At 44.5% G+C, this 21,860-nt stretch overlaps 1 protein-coding gene across 1 annotated transcript in view; it reads right to left on the reverse strand.

Moving 5' to 3' along the window:
* The window catches only part of FRMPD1 (FERM and PDZ domain containing 1), a 45,246-nt gene that overhangs the window by 4,867 nt on the left and 18,519 nt on the right, over window positions 1-21,860 (reverse strand). Inside the window, exons 4-14 of the mRNA XM_068553086.1 lie at window positions 21,471-21,516; window positions 18,033-18,140; window positions 14,300-14,395; window positions 9,854-9,979; window positions 8,650-8,769; window positions 7,661-7,797; window positions 6,506-6,632; window positions 6,267-6,362; window positions 4,311-4,493; window positions 3,332-3,479; window positions 281-1,087 (exon numbers count right to left, since the gene is read on the reverse strand). Coding sequence (XP_068409187.1) covers window positions 281-1,087; window positions 3,332-3,479; window positions 4,311-4,493; window positions 6,267-6,362; window positions 6,506-6,632; window positions 7,661-7,797; window positions 8,650-8,769; window positions 9,854-9,979; window positions 14,300-14,395; window positions 18,033-18,140; window positions 21,471-21,516 — 1,994 coding nt within the window. The remainder of the gene's footprint in view (window positions 1-280; window positions 1,088-3,331; window positions 3,480-4,310; window positions 4,494-6,266; window positions 6,363-6,505; window positions 6,633-7,660; window positions 7,798-8,649; window positions 8,770-9,853; window positions 9,980-14,299; window positions 14,396-18,032; window positions 18,141-21,470; window positions 21,517-21,860) is intronic.

Below are 21,860 nucleotides of genomic sequence, written 5' to 3' on the forward strand. Positions count from 1 at the left end.
CTGGCCCATTTGCTGCCTCTTCTGGGAAGCTTTCCCTGATTCCCACTGTTGAATTAATGCCACCCATCTCTGCCTGCCCACAGTTCTCTGAACCTCCCTTGTAGCCCTTACTTGAAGTCGGGATGCCCGTAATGTGATCCACTGAGCCCAGCTGGCCCACCTCAAAAGAGAACAAGGACCGTGCTTTACCTACCTGTTTTCCCATCAAGCTTGGCCCGGGCCCCCGGTGGGTACTGAGGAGCTGCCTGCACAATCTGCAGATCTACGAGGGAGGGCTCACCTGAGAAGGCATCTGGGGGTGTGAGCTTGTCAGCTGCATCATAGTATTCCTCATCCGAACTGCCATCCTCCAAGGCCAGCGGCAGGCACGGGGCCAGTGCTTGCAGCATGGAGCTGGGCTGGGCCTCAGGCCCGCCCTGCTGGGCCCAGGCTGCCAGGCCCCGACCCTGCCGGGAAACTGTGCTGTCCGAGCTGTCGCTCAGGTGGCTGGTGGGGGAGACATTGGTGCACAGGTTGTAGTAGTCAATCTGGCTGCCCTCGTACATCCTGGGGTCCAGCCTGACCGCGCTCAGTTCCGGTCCCCAGCTGAAGGTCTCAGGAGCGGGACTCTCAGAAAACTCTGTCTTCTGGCACTCAGGGTTGGCTCTCTGAGCCAGGTCCAGGAGACAGAGAAAGCCACTGGTTTCGATCCTGCTTCTCTCCTCTTGGCTGTCAGAATCAAGATTCTCTGGGAAGCCTACTGAGCCCAGGTGGAAGAAGCCGGACCTGCTGGAGGAGCAGGCGTCCAGGTCATCCTCTTCCAGGGCATCCATGGACTCGCTCGAGCCACTGGTTCTGCAGCCTCGGCTCTCAGTGTTGGCCGAGTCCGATGCCTCCGACTCAGCACTGTCTGTTTTGCTGCTGGCCCCGCAGATGCTTGGGCCTTTCCCGGCCACCTCAGGCGTGGAGCTGTCCCCAGGAGGCTGCTCCTCTTCTACAAGTGGTCTGCAGGGGCCCAGCTTCAGCAGGTGTCTGTCAGAGAGGGGCTCCAACACGAAGTCCACTTCAGAGGACTCCTCGGAGTCACTGCATGCCCTGGATTCATAGCCTGCAACACAGGAGACACCAAGGGTTACAAAACAGTATTTGGGGACAGGCAGATGCTTATGTGTCCTCCCGCCCCCCTCTCTGCCTGCCCTCCCAGTTTCCAGATGTGAGAACTGAGGTTCAGAAGGGTGACAGGCCCAGATCATGCTACACTGACTGACACAGCGTCCATGGGACTCCAAATTCCATGTTCTCCCCACAGTGTCAAGTCTCCTTTGCCACATCTATCTGAACAACCACTAAAGGACACAGGATTACCTCCATCTCCAAGGAGATCTATCTGTCCATGGAAACATCTGGGTATTTAGTTGGTTTGCTAAGCCCCTCCTAAAACTCTCAGCTCTGTCCTGACTGGGCATCAAAATCAGATAGGGAATCATATTAAAAAAAAACAAAACAAAACAGATCCTTGGACCTAGCCCTGATGAACTGAGTCTGATATCTAGGGAGTGGGGCCCAAGAATATGTATTTTAGCAACTTTATGGGGACTTCTGAGGCTGCTAGGCTGGCACCATTCTGAAGCCTGGCCTAGGGACCTACTGGTGCTATAGGACTTCTAGGAAAGTGGAAAGTCATCCACTGCTGGTACTTGGGAGGGATTCATGGTGAGAGGGTTGGGGGCGGGCATTGAGCCAGGTCTCCAATTTCTCATGCACCGTAAGCCTCCAGGTGTGATCCTTCTAAACTTCTCTCTTATCACATTACACTCTATTTAAACCCTCTTTTGGTTTCTCTTGTCTACAGGGAAGCACCTAAGCTCTCCTACTAAGGTTGGGGCCTCTCACAGGATGGCCCTGATCCCCTCAGCAGTCTGGTCACCCTCTAACAGGATGGCCCATATCTCTTCTCAGCAACTTTGTCACCCTGTCACAGTGCGGCCCCCAGCCCTTCTCAGCAGCCTGGTCACCCGCCGCAGCCTTCCCATGCTCCAGCCACTACAGTGAGCTTCTCACACGTCACGACCTTACCCTTTGTGTCATGCCTCCATTGTGTCCCCTCTGCTTCAAAGGATCTCTCCTCCCTTCTTTGCCTGGTTAACTCCACCATGTTCTTCATGACCTCTTTCAAATACCTCCTGCTCTGGAGGCCTCCTGTGACCACTGCCGCCTGCCCTGCACCCCCAGCGGGCCTCCACAACAGCACCACTCCATGGGGTGCTGTCTCCCTGACCATATTCAGAAGTATCATCCCTTGTTCATGAATTGTGTCAAAGACAAAGGTAACAAGCACACAAAATCTTCACTTCCTAATTATTTTACTTTAGTATCATCCAATATCTATGATTACTTATGCCTATTTTATCCACATGGAGGAAATGCCATATAACGGTGCGCTACTGAGCACCTCTCCCCACCTTCATGTTCAGTGACAGCACATCGGGGGCTTGAAATTAGTCATGGTGGGAGTGTTTATGCCATGGAAATAGGCAATTGCTTCAAATTAGAATTCTGTTTTGTTTTGTTTTTTCCCTGCAGAGACAGTTGTTAAACATTTATCAGCAAACCACTGGGAAAATGCTGCATCAATAGTGCTGAAGCACCAAGGGAGGAAAGGGGGGATGGGATGAACTGGGAGATTGGGATTGACATATATACACTAACTAATATGTATAAAATAGATAACTAATGAGAACCTGCCATATAGCACAGGGAACTCCACTTAGCTGCGCGGCAGAAACTAACACAACATTGTAAAACAGCTATACTCCAATTAAAAAAAAGAATAGCACTGAAGCAAAAGCCTGGTAGAAACTGGGAGTTGGCCTGGGAAAATGTTCATCTCATCTGGCCTCCCCTACTTCATTCCTTACATCATATGATTTTCCCTTCTATCTCCAGGTATCCCCTTCTTCTAAACATGTGAAGTTGAGAATTTTTATTATAATTCAAGAGAATGCAATAGAGTACCCAGGAATGGGATGAGAAGCTAGGTCAGCTGTATTTTCTGAACAAATAAGTGACATCTTGTTTTACTGGCAAAGAAAGATAAAATACAGTGGATCTTAGAGATGATTTTAGAAAATACTACAGGGAATCAGAGACCTTCCATAGCCTTCTTTGGCTTTAGGGGACTCTCAGGTACAAAGAAAGCTTCTCTATTTAGGAATTTGGAAAGATCAACTGCTTACTTCCACTTGAGTGGGAGTCTCAGCTCCATTCAGTGCACCACCTCCTTTTAGGATGCCCTGACCTACAAGGCAGTGAAATGGGCCTGTCCTGACTGGGGCAAGCCTCAGCACCTCACCTTCTTCAGCGGATACCCGGTGCACCTGTTGTTTGTTTCCCGGCCAGAGGAAAACGGAGGTAACTGGGTCGACATATAGCCTGTAGTACCCAGCAATCAGGCAGGCTAGGTCTTTTGCACTGTTGGATTCCAGCAGCAAAGTCAGAACCTTTGAAGGTAAAGAGAGCTCTTATGCTTATAAAGGGCTAAGGGATAGTCTGAAGACTGGCAACAAGGCCATGTGGCGCCAGTGAGAGATTCCAACTAAATCCAGCCATGGTCCACAGGCAGGCCCCCTGGTGTCCCATTTTCTCATCTACAAGACTTGAAATGAGTGTGCACACGTGTGCACACCCACAACCACACGTGCATGCACACACACTCACACATGCACAGTGGGTTCCTCCCATCCAACCTCCACAATGTCTCCTGTCCCTCTATCCCAACCACAGCCCCCTATCCCAACCACCCTACCCTGCTCATTCATACCATGGGGCCCCTTCAAGACCTGACCTAGAAAAGGAAAAGGAGCAGGAGCAAGTAGAGAAGGAGGAGAGGGGGATAAGAAGAATCAAGCACCATCCCTGAGCATGTTGGGATTAAATCAAAGGAAGGCAGGATAACTGTAGGACCTTCCAGAGAGGCTCAGGAAGTACCCCACACCATTTACCCATTTTAATTGCTGCCACCCAAAATCTTGGGCAGCCATTCTGGTCCCATGCATGTAATAAAACCCTCTGGTGCTCCCATCTAAGTTTCTGAACCCATCAGGAAAGTACATGGTCCAGCTCAGTTTATATAAAAAACCTTCTAGGACCTGTCCAGGAAAATGCACCCTGTTCATCACTTTCCCTTTGATGGGACAGGATGGACAATTCCACCTCTTAAGCAAATGTTGGACATTAGACTTTCTTAATATCCAAACTCATATAAACTACCCTTGAATATTTAGCCCCAGATTCCAGAAGCTGAACTCAAAAATCTCTTCCCCATGTATTACCTTGATGTCCTGAAGATGCACTTTGACCATGCTCACTTTCTCAGACTCTTCTGTCAGCTCTACACGACTGATGTTTGCAAACTCTGCCAATGTGGACATGATGTTGAGTTTGCTGTTGATAATGTGGCTAATGCCATACTTGGCTCCAACTAGAAGGGCAATGTAGGATTCTCTATCCTGTAACTGCAGAAGGGGGGAAAGGGAATTAGTTTCCATTCACAAGCTAGAGAAAAAATACATTATACATGTAGGACATGATACAAAACCCCTTGATTCTTATTTCAGGTCCTCACCACCACTCCCCTAGACTACCAAGTTAGGTGACAGCCTAACCTGGGCCCCATCTACAGAAAAATTAAGTATAAATTTATCTCCCATAATACACTAAACAATAGAGAATCAAACCACAGGACTTTGACCTGTTCCATAAACACAACCATATACTTTCACACCTATGTGCCTATATTCATGCTGTGCCCTCCTCTTGGAATCCCTTGCCTGTCATCACTACCTACTGAAATCCTGACCCTTCTTTAAAAGCTTCCATCAGAACCTACTGCCTACAGAAAACATCGGCCTGACCTGCTCCTCAAACCACAACAGTCCTTTTCCTCTGTGTTGTTTTCACACCACATCCTCTGCACTTCTCTGATAGCACTGAGGTAAGACTTCTTACTGTAATTTTTTGTATTTAAGTCATATTCCATGCTAAGGTCCCTGACAACAGAGTCTGCATGTATCTACATTTGTAACCCCCAGTACCCAGCAAGCACCCTGAGCTAGTTCAACGTGGTTGGTTTCTTCTCCCACTACCAGTTCTTTCCTTAGACAGGAAGGGTAAAGAGGGGCTGGGGATGAGATCTAGACAGTTGGCAGAGGTCAGGTTTAGCCCTTGGGAAAAGTGGGTAGTTTTTCTTGTACTTTCAAGTTTCCTTGCTGTGATCTAGTCTCTTTTCTACCATTTAGTCCTCTACTTGTACAAAGACTCAATCTATTTTTCCCTTCTTCTGACTATCTGATGCTCTTCCTTTCTCTCAAAACACTGATTCTCTTTTTCCATCTACATTGTTAGGTCAGCAGTCTGATTAAATTGACCCATCACTGCCGTAAATGACTGAGAGGCACACCAAATCCACTGAAAGGAGCTTTGCTATTATATATATTTAAAAAAAAAATATATATATATATAAAATTGGTAAATTGTCTGGCTTTGTGCTGGAGAGTTCTGGGGCTGACTGAGTGGTGAGGGAGAGTTCCCTTAGGCCACACCCCCCATCACTGACTGCAGCAAAGCACATAGCTCTAGGCCTAGGCTCCAAAAAGCAGGCCAGGGGAGGAATGGGTAACACAGCAGGGGGCTCTTTTGCTTCTCTTTTCCCTTCTCACCCTTCCACCCCTCACTTCTTCCCTTCTTCTAAACAATCGGGGCCCCAGCATGGCAGTCAGTCTAACATTCTTATCTTTCCTTCGTGATTTCCATTTTTTCCTCTTTACCTTCATATACCCAAAGCTCCAGGGTAAACTTCTTACAGTACCCTGCCCTCAGAACACCTTTCCTCTGTACTGAAATCTGGCCAAATCCAACCTTCTTGCCTTTCCTTAACCCCTTCTTCCCCACTCAACCTGAAGCTAGCAGTGGTGGCCTCTGTCATCAAACCCCACAGCAATGGTCCTGTGCCTCTTGTGGCTTTGCTCTGTCTTGTTGGATGCCTTGCTCCATCATTTTAGGGTGGGAATCACGTCTCATTCAGCTCTGCCTCCCCCAGCATCTGTCAGAGGGCTGGCTCTAAGCAATGGCTTGACAGACACTCCCCAATGGCGTAATATTTAGTTTCCCAAACAAATTCTAGTCCATGACCCAGTCCTCAGGAATTTTAGGCTAAAAGATACATTGATCTTCAGAGAACCTCTTGCATCCTTTATAAGGGTAGGACCCCACAGTTGTTTAATACGTACCATTAAAGTAGCATTAAAGATTTTCCCACCGTATGTCTTGAGTTCCCCAAGGATCTGTAGGTAATTTAAACGTAGCTGGGCAGCAGAAATAAGTTGCTTAAGTAAGGAAAAAAGAAAATGAAAAAGACTGTTGAAGTCAGAGTTTTCATTTGCCTAAAATGCAGTCAATGTTGAAAATTCTTTCCCTGAGGTTTCACAACAGACAGCTGTGTGATCGACAGGGGCCGTGGCTACATTACCTTCTGTCTGGGTTCCAGCAAATTCTGGTTCCTCTTCATGTGGAAGCTAATGGCTTTCTTGATGTCTTTTCCTTTCATGTTTCGTAGCAAAGTTGGAGATATAAAGTTCTCTATTCCCCAATCCTTCCTGCCACAAGACATTGGAGACAAGGAGGCCCATTTTTACAGTGTACTTGACTCTAATGAAGGGCATAATTGTATTTGATTCAGTACTTAGTGTTCTAAGAATATTGTAATTATGAGCTTCTTTCTCAGCAGAAGATATATATGGCTGGTTTTGTGGAGTGTATGTAAATATATACATGAAGAGTGTGTGTTTGTGTAATATCTATCTATCTATCTATTATCTATCTATCTATCCATGGATTCAAACACACAAACACTCCACAAAAACCAGCCATTCAGGAATTAAACCCCATGATTATTCTAGGAGCTCATTACTCATCACACCTGTATAGCACACTCTCATGGGGCAACACACAGCACCTGTGAATCCCTGAGGCCATGCTTCAGAATGATGCCAGCCTAACAGCCTCAAAACCTCCCAACAAACTCATTAAAAATACAGATTCTCAGGTACCACTCCCTAGAGATTTGACCTAGTATATCAGGGGTAAGGCCAAGGATTTGTTTTATTTTTTTAAATATAATTCCCCATCTGATTTTGATGCTCAGGCAAGAGGTTAGCAAATCGGGGTGACACCACACACAGCAAGGTGAAATTTTAAGCTGAGAATCAGGAGGTATCAGAACCTCAGGACTTGAAACTACCCTAATAGGAATCTAATGCAACACAACTGGTTCACACCAAATGAATTTTCAAGGCATTCCTGCCCTCAGAAGAGCTTTATGCTGAAGTTGTCAACTGATTTCCCGAGACATCCTCCCAGGAACTGGGAAATTACAAAGGGATCCTGTGTCATTCCATCTGGAGTTGGTTTCTGCCCCAGAGGGAGCAGCCAGGTTCTGATATCTGGGGAAGCCAGGCTGGGTTGGACAGGGTGGAGAGGGAAATGAATGGGAAGACAACAGACAGATGGGTAGGTGGGTGACTATCAGCTTTCTGTGAATCTGGCCATCCTGGCCCAGGGCCAGCCAAGTTACAAATGCAACACAGCTGCTGCTGGCGGGACACAGAAGTCCCCTGCCACTCACTCTATGTATTTCAAAGAGATCTTCTGTGGCTGGGCACATGCGTAGATCCGCTCCTGGATGTGCAGGGCCGCGAGCCGGAGCGCAGAGCTGCATTTCATTTCCACGGCAAAGCGCTCCTGGAGCACATCGCTGCAGCTCTAGGAGAGATTAGATCAGAGGAACTGGGAAACAAGAACAGATTGTGTTCCTTGTTCTCTCAGCTGAAAGGCAGCTTTGAGACCTGGCTCTGCCAATTCTGGGCTGTGTGACCTTGGTTACTTGACTATCTGCGCACTGGTACTTCCCCTTGATAAACGAGGATCGTCACATCTACCTTATATAGCTTCTCTGAGGTTTAAATTAGATAATGCATTTGAAAGCAGGTATAGGGACGCTGTGTTATTCAAATATAAAGTACTGCTGCTGTTGTTGTTATTATTTGCTGCCACCATTTTTATAAGACTTTGGGCAAGTCAATACACCTAGTTATCTCATCTGTAAAATGGTGATGTCTCCCAAATGATTTTTTCATCAGAATAAAAATGACATAATAAACCTCACCTAAGGAAGTACAGCAGGTGGAACACCAGTCCAGGAGATCAAGGAACCCATTTTTGGCTCCACCACCAAATGGGTGACCCAGGCAAATTATGTGACCTTTCCAAGACTCAGTTTCATCATTTCTGAAGTAAGGCTCTGAAGCACTAATGCCCCTTTTAGCAATAAAAACTGTAACTCTGAAGATCCTAAATGGTATTAGAAAATGTATCATCTACATTGAGGACTAAGCCTTAATTTCATTAATATATTGCAAATCTCCTAACACAGCAACTCAGTGATAAAAAGGAATGCTGAGGGATAATCAGGCCCACTCTCCCTCAGATAAAGATAAAGATAATCCCTACCAGGGAGTTGCTTAATTGCCTTGAGCTCATGTTCAAAATAACCCACTGTTATAAATAACCCACAAGAACAACCACTGTTATTTTAGGAAGGGCAGACCGGGTCACCTGCAAATAGAGGTATTCAAAGGCTATGGGGTCTTCTTTCAGGAGGTCCAGGGGGTCCTTGGGAACAAAACACACCCTGAAGAGGCAGCGGTAGTCATGTGACTCTTCCCTTTGTACCACCTGGGATGCGTAAGAGAGACACCATTCATCTTCTGCTTTTGTTCTCACAGTTATTCCACAAAACAACTTTAAAAAAAGACAATGAAAGACAGTCCCCGGAGATTTCAGTTTTAGTGCTTCCCAAGTCAGTGCAGACCTTTGCCACCAATTTAACTTTCCCATGGGTATAAAATGTAAAAGGCTCAAAAGAGCAAAGTTTCCCACTGATCCCATCAACCCCTTTCCAGAAGAAATCTCTGTATCTGGTTTCTTATATACTGTTCCAGAGACAGTCTATGTGTATATATGCTCCTATAAATGTACATTCTTTTCTTTTCCACAAATAATAGTATATTATACATTATATATATACATATGTGTGTGTGTGTGTGTGTGTGTGTGTATCTCTCTCTCTCCTGTACCTTACTTCTTTTTCACTTCAACGATCTTAGTGATTTAACTTGATTTCTTTTTCCAATGCTAATGGAACAGAAGTGATTTTAAAAAAAGTTTGTAAGCAGCAGTATTAGAAGATGAGTGACCATGGTAGGAATTCATCTGCAATGAAGAATGCTCAGAGCGGCTTCCATGAGCTCATGCCTTGCTCATGCTGTTTCTCTTCTTAAAAATTATGGAACTGACCTGTGTTTGGCTTTAAAAAGCTGGTATGACAAATCACTGAATGGTTGAAAGATTGAGTGGTACAGGTGGACTGACTGTGTTAGCCCTGTCCTGCCGTCAGGGACAAGCTCAGAGGGCAAGTCTCACAAAAAGGGCTTAGACACAGCAACAGATGCTCCCCTGACATCTCAAAGGCAGCAGGTTCAGAGGAAGGTCATCAGAATTGGAAGCAAAAGATAGAGCTCTATTGGCTGTGTTACCTTGAGTAAGTCACCTTACTTCTCTAAGTCTCTGTCTCCTTATCTGCAACATGGGGGCCTGCCTACCTCATACAAAAACCAGGCTGAGTGAGCTCTGTGCCTTCTGGGCACAAGAAAGCGCATCAACCCTGCAGATGCACTCAGCCCTATACCCAAAGGTTCTGGCTGAGGCATGCAGCTTGCCCAGCCCAGATCTCCTCACCAGGAGCAGGAGCAGGTGGTACCTGCTGGATGAGCTCCTCCTCGTGCAGCAGGTGCAGCCGTGAGATGTTGTACTGCTCCTCCAGGGCCAGCGCAAAGTACTCCATACTTCGGATCGACAGCTTCTCCTTCACCGTGAGGATGATGTCCTGCAGGCACAGAGGCATAAGGGTCACCGAGGAACAGGCCAGCCCTCACGTTCAGGCACAGAGCAGGGGGGACTCCCTTCACTTTCCCTCTGCTCCTCGGTGCAGCTGGGGAGAGAAAGGCCTATACTGACTGGGTCCACTGCCAACGCAGGCAGCCAAATCTTGACGGGCCACATGTGGGACTTCTCATTGCCCCTCAAGGTCCTACACCCACCGCTCCCCTTCCCTCAAGGCTCCAGCACCACCCATACGGCCACCCTCTCTTGCTTTACTCCAAAGGCTGAAGCTATCCTTTGGGGCCTTATGCCTCTCTTCAAGGTCTCCAGATTCATCCTCTCTCTGGAGTCTGCATCATCAACTGCTTACCAGACAGAATCACACCACCTACTCTCTATGCAACTATGGGAAATCAACCTGATGCTTCTGAACCTGTTTCTTCCTATGAAATGGAGGATAAGGATGCCTATTCAGAGGGGTTGATGGGATGACATGATAATTAATACTGTGCCACCAGAGTTGCCATGCCACGTTTTCCTCGTTCACTACAGTGGCCCCTTGTCTTTGTTGCCTCAGGGCATTCACAATGCTGTTCCCTCTGCCTGGCACACTCCTCCCACACTCTTCACAAGGCTGTTTCTTTCTCTTCAGAGAAAACTTCTCTGGTCGCTGTGTCTAAATGTGATTGTCCCTGTTATTCTCTGTCCCGGGTCCTGTTGACTTCCTTCATCATTACTGGATATGATTTTCTTCAACGACAGCTCTGTTCTCTAGTAACAGATAAGACAGTACAGTAAAGTTAAGTGAATGGGCTCTAGACCTAGACTTCCCCTCACTAGCTGTGTGTCCCTGGATAAAGTGCTTACTCTCTCTATGCCTCAATGTTTTCATCTCTAAGATGGTCATAATATTCACACCTCTCTCAGGGGTTGTGTGCAGTAAATTAATTTCCCCATATATGGCATTTAGAATCGCACCTGGCAGATGGCAAGTGTTCAATACATGCTAGCTGCTGCTATTTGTTTTCTTGCTTATTGTCATTTACCCCGCTAGATGCTAACCTTCCCCAGAATGTGAACCTTGCTTGTCTTGTGCTCCATTATATCCCCAAAGCTTGGCACTCAGTGATGCTCAATAAACTTGCACTCAGTGAATAAACAATCATCATAGACTCATCATAGATGTCCTGCCAGAATCTCAGATTTAGTAAGTGCCACACCATCAGGTGCTACCTGCTCCTCACAGCTCCCAATTCTGAATCCTCTCCCCACTTGCTCCATCGCCCTCCATACTGACCAGTGACTAAGTCCTGAAGGGTCTATCTGCTTCTGTAACCCAACAACATTAATTCAGTGCCCACTGTGAGCTGGCCATGATGGAGAGCCCCTCACTTGACTCTGTCCCCTCTCTCCATTCTCCATTTGGCTTGAGTTCACACATTTCTCCTGGCTCTGCTGAGTGGTGCCCTAAGGACCCCACCCCGCTACCCATCTGACCTCCACCTTGCATCTAGAGCAGGGGTTGGCAAACCATCACCTGTGGGCCAAATCTGGTCCACTGCCTGTTTTTGTAATTAAAGTTATATGGGAACACAGCCATGCCCATTCTCTACAATGGCAGAGTTGAGTAACCATGACAGAAGCCCCATGGCCTGCAAAACCTAGAATATTCATTATCTGCCTCTTTACAGAACAAGTTTGCTGACCCCTGATCTAGAGGAACTTGTCTAAGCCTTGTACTTCTCATGCTCTCCCTGGCTCAAGAATATTCAGTGGTCCCCATGGCCCACTAACCCAAATCCAAACTCCTTAGCTTAATATTCAAGGCTCTCAAGTATCAGGTGCCAGCCCACTTCTCCCACTTTATCTTCTGCTGCTTCTTCCAATGCACCCTGCTTGCAAGCCCCATATACTTGCCAAACTTTCCCATCACTGGATCTTTGTTGGTGTCATTCCACATGCCCGGGAAGCTGTCTTCACCTACCACTCCTGACCCATTCCTGTCCATCTTTCCAAGTCGGCCTCATAGGCCATCACATCCTGGGGGCCTTTCCTTGCCACCCAGTTGGAAGCTCTCTCTTCCTCCACACCATTTTCACATCCCGATTTCCTGGTTCTGAGCACACTGTACCCACCACAGTCTCCTTGTGAAATAACCCCAGGTCTCATCTCCTCACCCCAGCCCCATCCCAAGACTCTAGGCTCCCTAAGGGAGTGACCCGGGATAACTTATTTCTGTATCACCAACAGCTTTGCCGGCACACACAAAAGAGTCACTAAATGTTCACTGGGTCAAATGACATGTTATTTTCCTTGATTTAGAGAAAGAGGTTTTCTAATGTAAGAAATTTGCTTCTCTTGATAAGGGAGTGGGGAAGAGAAGTCACTGATGAACTGACAGTGGTTTTTCCCTTTTTTACCCATTTGGGGACTTGTTTATATCCCCCCCTCTTTCTCTGTCATAAAGAGCTAAAAGACTTGCTTTTTAAAAATTTGGCTACTACAGATAAGTAAAATTAACTAGTATTATACCAGCTAACTCCTTGCCCATTTCTCCAACTCCATCTGTCATCTTGGCTTTAATTCCCCTGTGGTGTGTGTAAATCATCTCAAAGTCTTTTTGGCCACCAAAGGGGGACTCACTTTAAATAAATCATCCCCTCCATTCCAATGCACTTTGCTCAAAGATGACAGAAGTAGACACCTTGTCTAACGCATTTACACAACTTTCATGCAGAATGGCAGCGTGGCCACCTCCAGTGCAGGGTTCAGAGACAACAGACCAAGTTGGAAGCCGGCTAGAAGCTAGCTGACCTTGACAAGTTTGGGATCTCTTGGGCCAGTGTTCTCATCTGAAAAGTAGGTTAATAATTGTCACTTTACAAGGTTACTGGGGGCATTAAGTGAGATAGTGCACGAGGAAGTACCCAGGGAAGTGCCAGACATGTAGTGAACACTGAACAAATCCAAACTCTCCTTTGGGTTTGAGCTTCCCAGGGTCAGACAGGTTTTCTCCAGCTTCTCCTCAGTCACACCAAGATAAGAATGGGATAGGGCATTTGCGGCAGGCCTAGGAACTGCCAAAGGGAGGTGCCAGGGAACACTGGTGTGTGTGCGTGCATTGAGTATGCACGTGTGCACTCAGGTGCATGTGCACATGTGTGTGTGTGTGTGTGTGTGTGTGTGTCTATCTTGGCTACTGTCCGGTACCTATAGCTGCACATGCCCACCTGAACCTGCTCTTCCCCCAGTATCAGAAGAGCTGGGCTCAGTGTTGACTCTTACACGATTTTTAATGTTTGAACAACTCCTTTGTTTGCTTCTTCCCTGGTGCCTCCCTCTAACACTATTTGCTTCCTTGTTCAGAAACTATAGTGCCATCCCTTATTGTCTATGGATAAAATCCAAACTCCATTGCCTGCCATTTGAGGCCGTCCCCAGCCAGCCTGTGCTGTCTCCCACTCCTCCCATGAGAAAATGGCCTGTGTTCCAGCCCTGTGGGATGGTTTACTACTTCCTCGGCAATGTCGGTCTTACTGGCTCTCCGCCTTAGTTCATGGGACTTCTTCAGATTGATGTGCATCCTCTAACCCCTCAAAAACCCCGTCCCCACCTGTGCTTGTTGAAGTCTGAGAAACCCTTCAAAGCTCAGCTCAGGTCCAGCTTCTTTGCAAAGCCTTCTCTGACATCCTGACAGGACAGAACATGGTCAGAAGGAAAGATGGTGCTCTTTCCCTTGCGTGCTGAGCACTTCCTTGTCCCTCTCTTTACAGCCCTTACTTCGTCCTGCCCTGGACTACTGGGAGCTCCAAGAATGTCCATCTTCCCTCAACTAGACTGCAAGCTCCTGGGAGACAGAGACCACTTTCTACCTCATTCTGTACCACCTGCCTCAGAGTATCTCCTTTGGGGGAACTTGTTAAATGTAAGTCAAACTGACTTCCATCCAGAACAGAATTCACAGGGGTCTGGACCTGCCCGCACACCTTGCCTGGGATTTTAGCGACTCTAGTCTTTTGGGTAGTAGGTGGAGTCCCATACAAGAGGCAGGGAAGCCCAGTGGTTAAGGGTGACCGCTTATGAGTTGTATTGGGTACTTCATCTCTCTGAGCCCTGATTTCCTCCCCTGCAAGATGGTGATTAAAATACCAGCTTGCTGGGTGTTTGTGCAACTAAATGAGATAACACAGTGCTTGGCTTACTGCAGGTGCTCAGACCATGGTGGTTGTGAGATCACCAAGGTAGCTGCCTGGCAAGATGCCCCCGGGGTCCTGGGAGCCAGCAAATTCTCACTGGGAAAGAGATTCAAGTTTATTCCGAATACCTTCACAGTCGTGTGTGCCTCAAACTTGAAAGCTTTGGTCTGTCCATTCTCCAAGTACACCTTGAGCACGTTGGGCATACACAGCAGAGAATTACCCTGGAAAACACAAGAGTAGTGTTGAAACTGTCCCTTCCTGTCCCTGGGTGTGACAGATCCTCAGCTTCCCTGGCCTTGCCTGGTGCGGAGAGCAGGATTCTCCCCAACCTCCTCACCACATTGTAGATTGATTTTTGACATTTGGAGATTTCTCCAATGGATGAGGTCTATGCCACACAGATACAGGCGTGCTTTGTTCCAGGGATAGCCACTAGAACTGGAAGACGGTGAAGAGTGAGCCCTGCCACGAGCATACTGACAGCACTGTGCGAGCCTGTACGATGTCACGCGGCCATCAGCTGACACTTCACTGCTGGCTGCCTCCCTTATGGGATGCAATTTGGCAAGTCAGGTGACAAGCAGGCACAACGTCCCAGATGGGCCTTTCTGAGATTCTTGCACTGTGCCTTGTGGGGTTGGGTGAAATGGGGGGTAGGAAGCTCCCTCAGAGCCCCCTCAACATTTTACTGCTTCATTCCCTACAGTAAAGCAACACCAAAGGGCAGAGGGCTGCTCTCTGCCTCTACTCATCCCAACCATCACTCCGGATTTATGCAATCAACTGCCCCCATCTCTAATCTCTGCAAAGAGTTTGGGTACAAAGCCCACCTGGGTTAGAAGCTTACCATCTTTCTTCAAAAACCTGACAGCCTTTTTCAGATGAGAATTTTGTATCTTCTAAATAGAAGGCCACTTGTATCGTTTAAGCAAGACTCACATTCATCACTCTACATCACTTTTTTTTTTTTAAACCACAGTACTTTTATGGAAGAAAAAGGAATATGGTCATATCCCAGTGCCGTTTCACACTCAGTCAGGGATGAGGGATTTCACACCACTCATGTTGTCATCTCACTACTCTGGTTTAGGGTATTTAGAAATCTTAATCTTTGGAATTCCCAAGTATGACATGCTTTCCTTGATACTTTATTATTTGTGATTTACCAAAAAATACATCCATAACATCATCACATAACTAAGGCTTTTCTCCAAGGCTTCTTCCAATTTTTACCTATACCTGTAAATAGCTTTTAGAGAGCCGCACTAATAGAACATGCACTATTCTATGTGCATTTTTACTCAACACATATACACTTCTTCATGTGGGTTTAATGTTTATAATTTTAATGGACTTATAAATAGTCTGTTGAGCTGAAATATCAGAATTTCTTTAACCATTCCTCTGCCCTAGACATTTAACATTTTTTCAAATTTTTTGCAATTTATCTATCAGTAAAACAGATATCTTTAACTACATGGATTTTTGCATTTAAATTATTTTATAGTCTTAAATTAATGAGAATGTGATCCTTGGCCCACTTTTTTTTTTTTTTTTAATTAATTTATTTATTTATTTATTTTTGGCTGTGTTAGGTCTTCGTTTCTGTGGGAGGGCTTTCTCCAGTTGCGGCAAGCGGGGGCCACTCTTCATCGTGGTGCGCGGGCCTCTCACTGTCGCGGCCTCTCTTGTTCCGGAGCACAGGCTCCAGACGCACAGGCTCAGTAGTTGTGGCTCACGGGCTTAGTTGCTCCGCGGCATGTGGGATCTTCCCAGACCAGGGCACGAACCCGTGTCCCCTGCACTGACAGGCAGATTCTTAACCACTGCGCCACCAGGGAAGCCCCCCCTTGGCCCACTTTTATGGCATTCATTAAGTTTTGTTTTCTTCTACTCCCAGAGATTAAATCAATTTACAAAGCCACCAATTAGTACATGAGTGTAGCTACTTTCTTGGCATCAGGGCTTACATTTTTCTTTATTTGTGTTCATTTACTAAGTATAAAGTAGCAGTTCTTAATATTTTCCTTTGCATTTATTTAACAGTTAGCAAAGTTAAGCATATTTGAAGTGTTGGTTTCCTTAAGTCAGACAGAGAAAGATAATACTGTATGATATCACTTATATGTGGAATCTAAAAAGTAAAACAAACTAGTGAACATAACAAAAAAGAAACAGACTCACAGATATAGAGAATAAACTAGATGTTACCACTAGGGAGGGGGTGGAGGGGCAAGGTAGGGGTAGGGAATTAAGAGGTACCAACTACTATGTATAAAATGAATAAGCTACAAAGATATATTGAACAGCACAGGGAATATAGCCCAAATTTTATAATAACTATAAATGGAGTATATAACCTTTAAAGATTGTGAATCACAATGTTGAAACTTGAAACTTATATTGTGTATCAACTATACCTCAATAATAAAAAACCCCCAAACCCCCAAATGTTGTTTTCCTATTTCAGATTCTTCTAGGGCCTTAGTATGTTTCAAGGGAGAAAGTTTAGCAACTGATTTTATCATCTTTTAAATACTTGAGAGGATGAAAAAGTCGGTCGCAATGATGAACTCTCGCTGGTTTGGCTGTCTCTGCCTCACGTGGCTGATACAGAGACTCGGTACCCTGATCTGCAAGTCTCCCCAGGGGATCTGGTTCACATCTGCAGAACCCTTATTCTCTACCTGTTCTGTTAGTTGGTTCTAGCTTCTACTTCTCTTTACTATGTACTACTCTTAAAAACACACGTTGAATCAAAATTTAATTTGCTGAAGAGGTTTGATCCATCTTCACAAACATGGACACACAGAGACTCAAATACTTCAGACTGACAGGATCTCAGGTCTTTTCTGATTAATACACTAGGCCTCCCACCAGACCTTCCTGAACAAATCCAACTTTTACTCTGAGGTCTAACGGAAGGTGGAGTCTGTTAAGCAACAGGACAAGAAGAAAATAAGGGCTCTCCAGATGTGAACCAGATCACCTGAATCCTGTGTTAAAATGGCCGTGACTCCCCATTCACTGGTCTCTATGCTAAGAAAATCAGATAAGGACAAACTCTGATTTGAAAGTTTCAAAATCTATTATTGATCACTGAATTCAGAATGGTAATAGTTACAGACCATCGGGTGGAAAATATTTAAATTATGAATATATGAGTCTTTAACAGTCCACATTGAAAACATCAAACTCTAGCCAATATTTTCCCTTCACAAACTTGTCTTCTGAACCCTCATGTCCAACCACACCAATCCTGGGTATTCCCATATCAAAAAGAACTAGACAGCATATCACAGTGGAAAACAGAAGAACTGAAGTCACACAGACCTGTGCTCCTGTATTTCTAGCTATGGGATCTCAGAGGTTAATTCTCTTAACCTCTCTAAGCCTCTGCTTCCTCTTTTGTTAAACTACCTCCCATGCAGGATATGGTGATGACTAAGGATTATGTACCCAAAATTCACGCAATAGAGGTTCAACAGATGATGAACTCTTTAAAAAAACCAAAGCCCCCCGCCCCAACCCGGCCACCATCACTACTATCAATATATCACCTTCAGAGGAAACACTAAGTTTGAAGATTTAGAATGAGAAATGAACAATCGGAATCTGTTGAAATTTCAAGGGCAGAAAAATGGAGTCACAGAATGACAGAGCCACACCCAGTGCGTCTCTCCCTGTCCACCGTTTGCAGGTGCCTCACTAAGGGGGCACAGAGCCTCCAGCAAGCCCGCTGCACTCCCTCTGCATCCCCTCTGTGCTGCAGATTCCAGAGTCTTCAGGAGATACATGCCAGGAGGCAGCTCACCCACTTCATGAAGAGTCATTTCAACCCCCTGACCAGTGACGCACCTGGCTGTGTCCGCTGACGAGCACTTCCTCTGCAAAGTGCACCTTCACGGGGTTAGTCTTCAGCCTGGCTCGCTTCTCCTCCGTTAGGAAGGAGGACTTGGGGACTCCCTGCAAAACATTAACACGACACACTTTAGAAAAATGTGGGACTTTCATAAAAGCCATGTACATCTTCTCATTTCTTAAAAACAAAAGCAAAAGCTTGACAGCTGTTGAGAATTCAATTAAAACCCACAGAGAAGGACGACATCCCATTAAAGATCTCTTCTCATAAAATTTAGGGATCTCAACCCAATGTTCTTATGCGTCTGAGAACAGCTCAAGATTCAATACAGTGGCCAAAGGCTGTGGTATGATGAAGACAAAGAGAACTGGCCTGTGAGCAAAGAGACCTGAATTCCAACCCAACTTCAGCTACTTAACAGTTCTGAGAACTACCTCAAACACAAATTGTTATGGAAGAAAACCAGTTGTGTGTTTGTGTGTGTGTGTGTGTGTGTACACACTCCTTTCTTTGGCCTTCAGTCTTCTCTTCTGCACAATATGGGAACTGGACCAGGAGGCAGAAACAGCATCATGCTAACGAGCATGGGTTCTGGAGTCTAACTACCTGAAAAAAGCCCAGCTCTACTGATTCCTGCATGTGAGACCACGTGTCTGTGAGGCTATAGTGTCCTCATCTGTAAAAGGGGGATAACCAATATATCTACCTTGTAGGATCTTCTTTTGGCACAAATTAAATAAGACATTAAATATTAGTATTAATATTATAATAAATAATGTATTATAAATAATTAATAGAAATACAGATCTATACAATTAAACCAAAACATATTTTAATCATAAAATTCTATGTCCTAGAGAAGCAGTAATTAATATTCCAACTTAGGATTTTATAATTCCTAATAAATTTCAAATCATTTGAGGACTCTAAGAATCCACTCGGACAAAGATGAGCATTCTTGCTGAAGTAAAATATGTATGATCATTTGTCTTACAATCATATAACTTCTGGTGAGAGGCCCCAGTGGGCTAGACAATATTCAGGGCGTTTCTCAGGGGCGCAGGGGCCATCACCTGGGCTAATATCAGCTTTCCCTGCAGGACCTCCAAAGTACAGTATTCATACTCCTCTTTTCTTGGGAACCTCATAGGAATCTTAGGAATGGTACTGGAACATGTTAATTTTCCTCTCCCTATACTTTTTATTTTTTAAAAGGAGGCAGCTATATGCTGTTTCCCTCTCTCCTTACTTAACAAGTGCTAGCTTTTGCTATCATTTCTTGGAAATAGAGTAGGAAAAGAACTACCTAATTAAGATTAAGATGTTCTCCACTGAGATGATAATCAGCTAAATGAAAACAATCTCTCAACACCTGCATGATCATTTATAGCGATTAGCTTTCAGTATACTGTTATTTTACGTATTGGTTTCACATTATTTCATAGATAAATTCTTCTATTTAGAATAGAAGAATCTCCATTTATCTGTGCATAAAACACTTGGTCTGTCATATTTATGGCAAACATCCTAGTCCTATTTAGGTGGGGTTTTTTTCCTGTTCTACTTCTAAGAAACAAACAAACAAAAAATAACACTTCAAATAAGGAGAGGAGGCAACAATTTCTTTGCTTTTTAGTGTTATGAAGTTTTTGGACCACAGAAATTTAATTTTTTCCACATAATCAAATAGCTGTTTGTTCCACTGTACCTTCTCCCACTCCCTAAATGCTTAGGAATTCTTTCTGCAACTTACGACTGGATAGACACCCATCCATACTGTTGACATTTTTATGGTTTGTTTTTTATATTTAAGTCTTTAACATCAAATGGTGTGAGATATGTCCCAGTACAATTTCTTGAATAATCATGTTTTCTCCCACTGATTTGGGATGCCATATTTATCATATACTAAATTCTTATACTGATATCTATTCTTGGACTTTCTATTTGATTAGATTGATATAGCCAACATTTCATCAATATCACACTATTTTAATTACTGCAGCTTTATTAGTTTTAAAATCTAGTATTTCAAGGCCATTCTCATTATTCCTTTTAAAAAAGATTTTCTTGATAAGTCTCACCTTGATATACTTTGTCAAAATCCAAATAAAAGTCCCACAGGGAGTCTGAATTTTCCTTAAGCATATACATTAACATGAGAAAATCTGACACATCAGTAGTCTTCCCATCAAGGAACATACTATGTAACTCCTTTTATATTAAAGAAAAATTTTACTTCCTTCAGTATTATTCTAGTTTCCTTCATGTAAGGCCCACATATTTCTTTTCCCTAAAGTTCTCCTATTTTTAAATTTTTTCCTGTAAAGAACTAGCCCTTGGATTTATTTATCAACTTTCCAATTTTTTCTGTTTTCCAAAGCATCATTTAGATTTAAATTTTTATCATTGTCTTTAATCTGCTTTATGCTTGTTTTATTAGTCTTTTCTTCCTACTTCTTGCACTGAATATTTACTTAACCTGTTTTCTTGTTAAATAATAAAATCACTTTTAAGGTTATGAATTTTTCTCTGAGTATAGCTTCAACTGTATATAATAAGTTCTAAGAAGTAGAGTTCTAAATTTTAATTATTTTCTACCTAGTCTATAATGGTAATTTTTGCTTTTCCATTTGATTTTGTCTTTACTTAGGAGATTGCATTTTTATTCCAAATGACTGGGTGGTTTTAATTAAGTTTTTGATAGCTATCAATTTGTGTTTTATTATATTCTGGAAAAGAGACTTATACAATTGTTTCTTTGGGGAATTTAGTTTTTTTGGTGGTCTGGTATGTGGTCAGTTGGATTAGATTATTAAATGCATTATTAAAATTCTCTATGCCCCTATTTATTTTCTTGTCTATTTGTGGCCAAGGCTAAGAGGTATGTACTAAAGTCTCTCAGAATGAGAATTTTCTGTCAACTTTTCCTCCTTGGTAGTTTTCTCTTACAATCTGATTATATACTTTCCTCTGTATCATATATAAAGGACTCCTAGGCCTACAGTGGTTTAGGATGGCTGGTGCCTTTCTGTGCATCATCTGTGCCACACCTTGCCTTGCGGCCGATAAAACACGTTCACATTCAACACATTGTTGGGTCCTCAGAACAACCCATTAGATAGACAAGGCAGTTATTGTCCTCATCTCTGTTTTACAAAAGTCAAAACTGAAACTAAATGACTGCTCCACAGTGATATCACTCAGACCTGTCTTGAAACTCCTAGTTTGGTACCCTTGTCATCCCACTCTGCATAATCACAGGTCTGTCTCCTTAGCTGGACCATGAGTTCTTGAAGCCTGGACCCACATCTGTGTCCTCCACAATACTGGCATACAGGCTGTTTATTCTACGGGGGATATTCTGCTGGGGGTACAGGGTGTTGGGGCCAAGAAGGGTGAAACTAACACACAAGACATAAAAAGAGATATACCGATGTGCAGCGAACAACTGTGATTGAAAGAGAATCTTCAGCTTCCCTGAAAAAAAAGAATAAAGGTAAAAAAAGTCATCATTCTGGGTGATACACGTGTGTGTGTGCATGTGTGTGTGTGTGTGTGTGTTAGGGTCAAAAAGACTGCTAGAGGGTTTCCCTGGTGGCGCAGTGGTTGAGAATCTGCCTGCCAATGCAGAGGACACGGGTTCGAGCCCTGGTCTGGGAAGATCCCACATGCTGCGGAGCGACTAGGCCCATGAGCCACAATTACTGAGCCTGCGCGTCTGGAGCCTGTGCTCCGCAACAAGAGAGGCCGCGATAATGAGAGGCCCGCGCACCGCGATGAAGAGTGGCCCCCACTTGCCGCAACTAGAGAAGGCCCTCGCA

Source organism: Eschrichtius robustus, chromosome 10 (assembly GCF_028021215.1).
Source record: "Eschrichtius robustus isolate mEscRob2 chromosome 10, mEscRob2.pri, whole genome shotgun sequence".
Taxonomy (NCBI): domain Eukaryota; kingdom Metazoa; phylum Chordata; class Mammalia; order Artiodactyla; family Eschrichtiidae; genus Eschrichtius; species Eschrichtius robustus.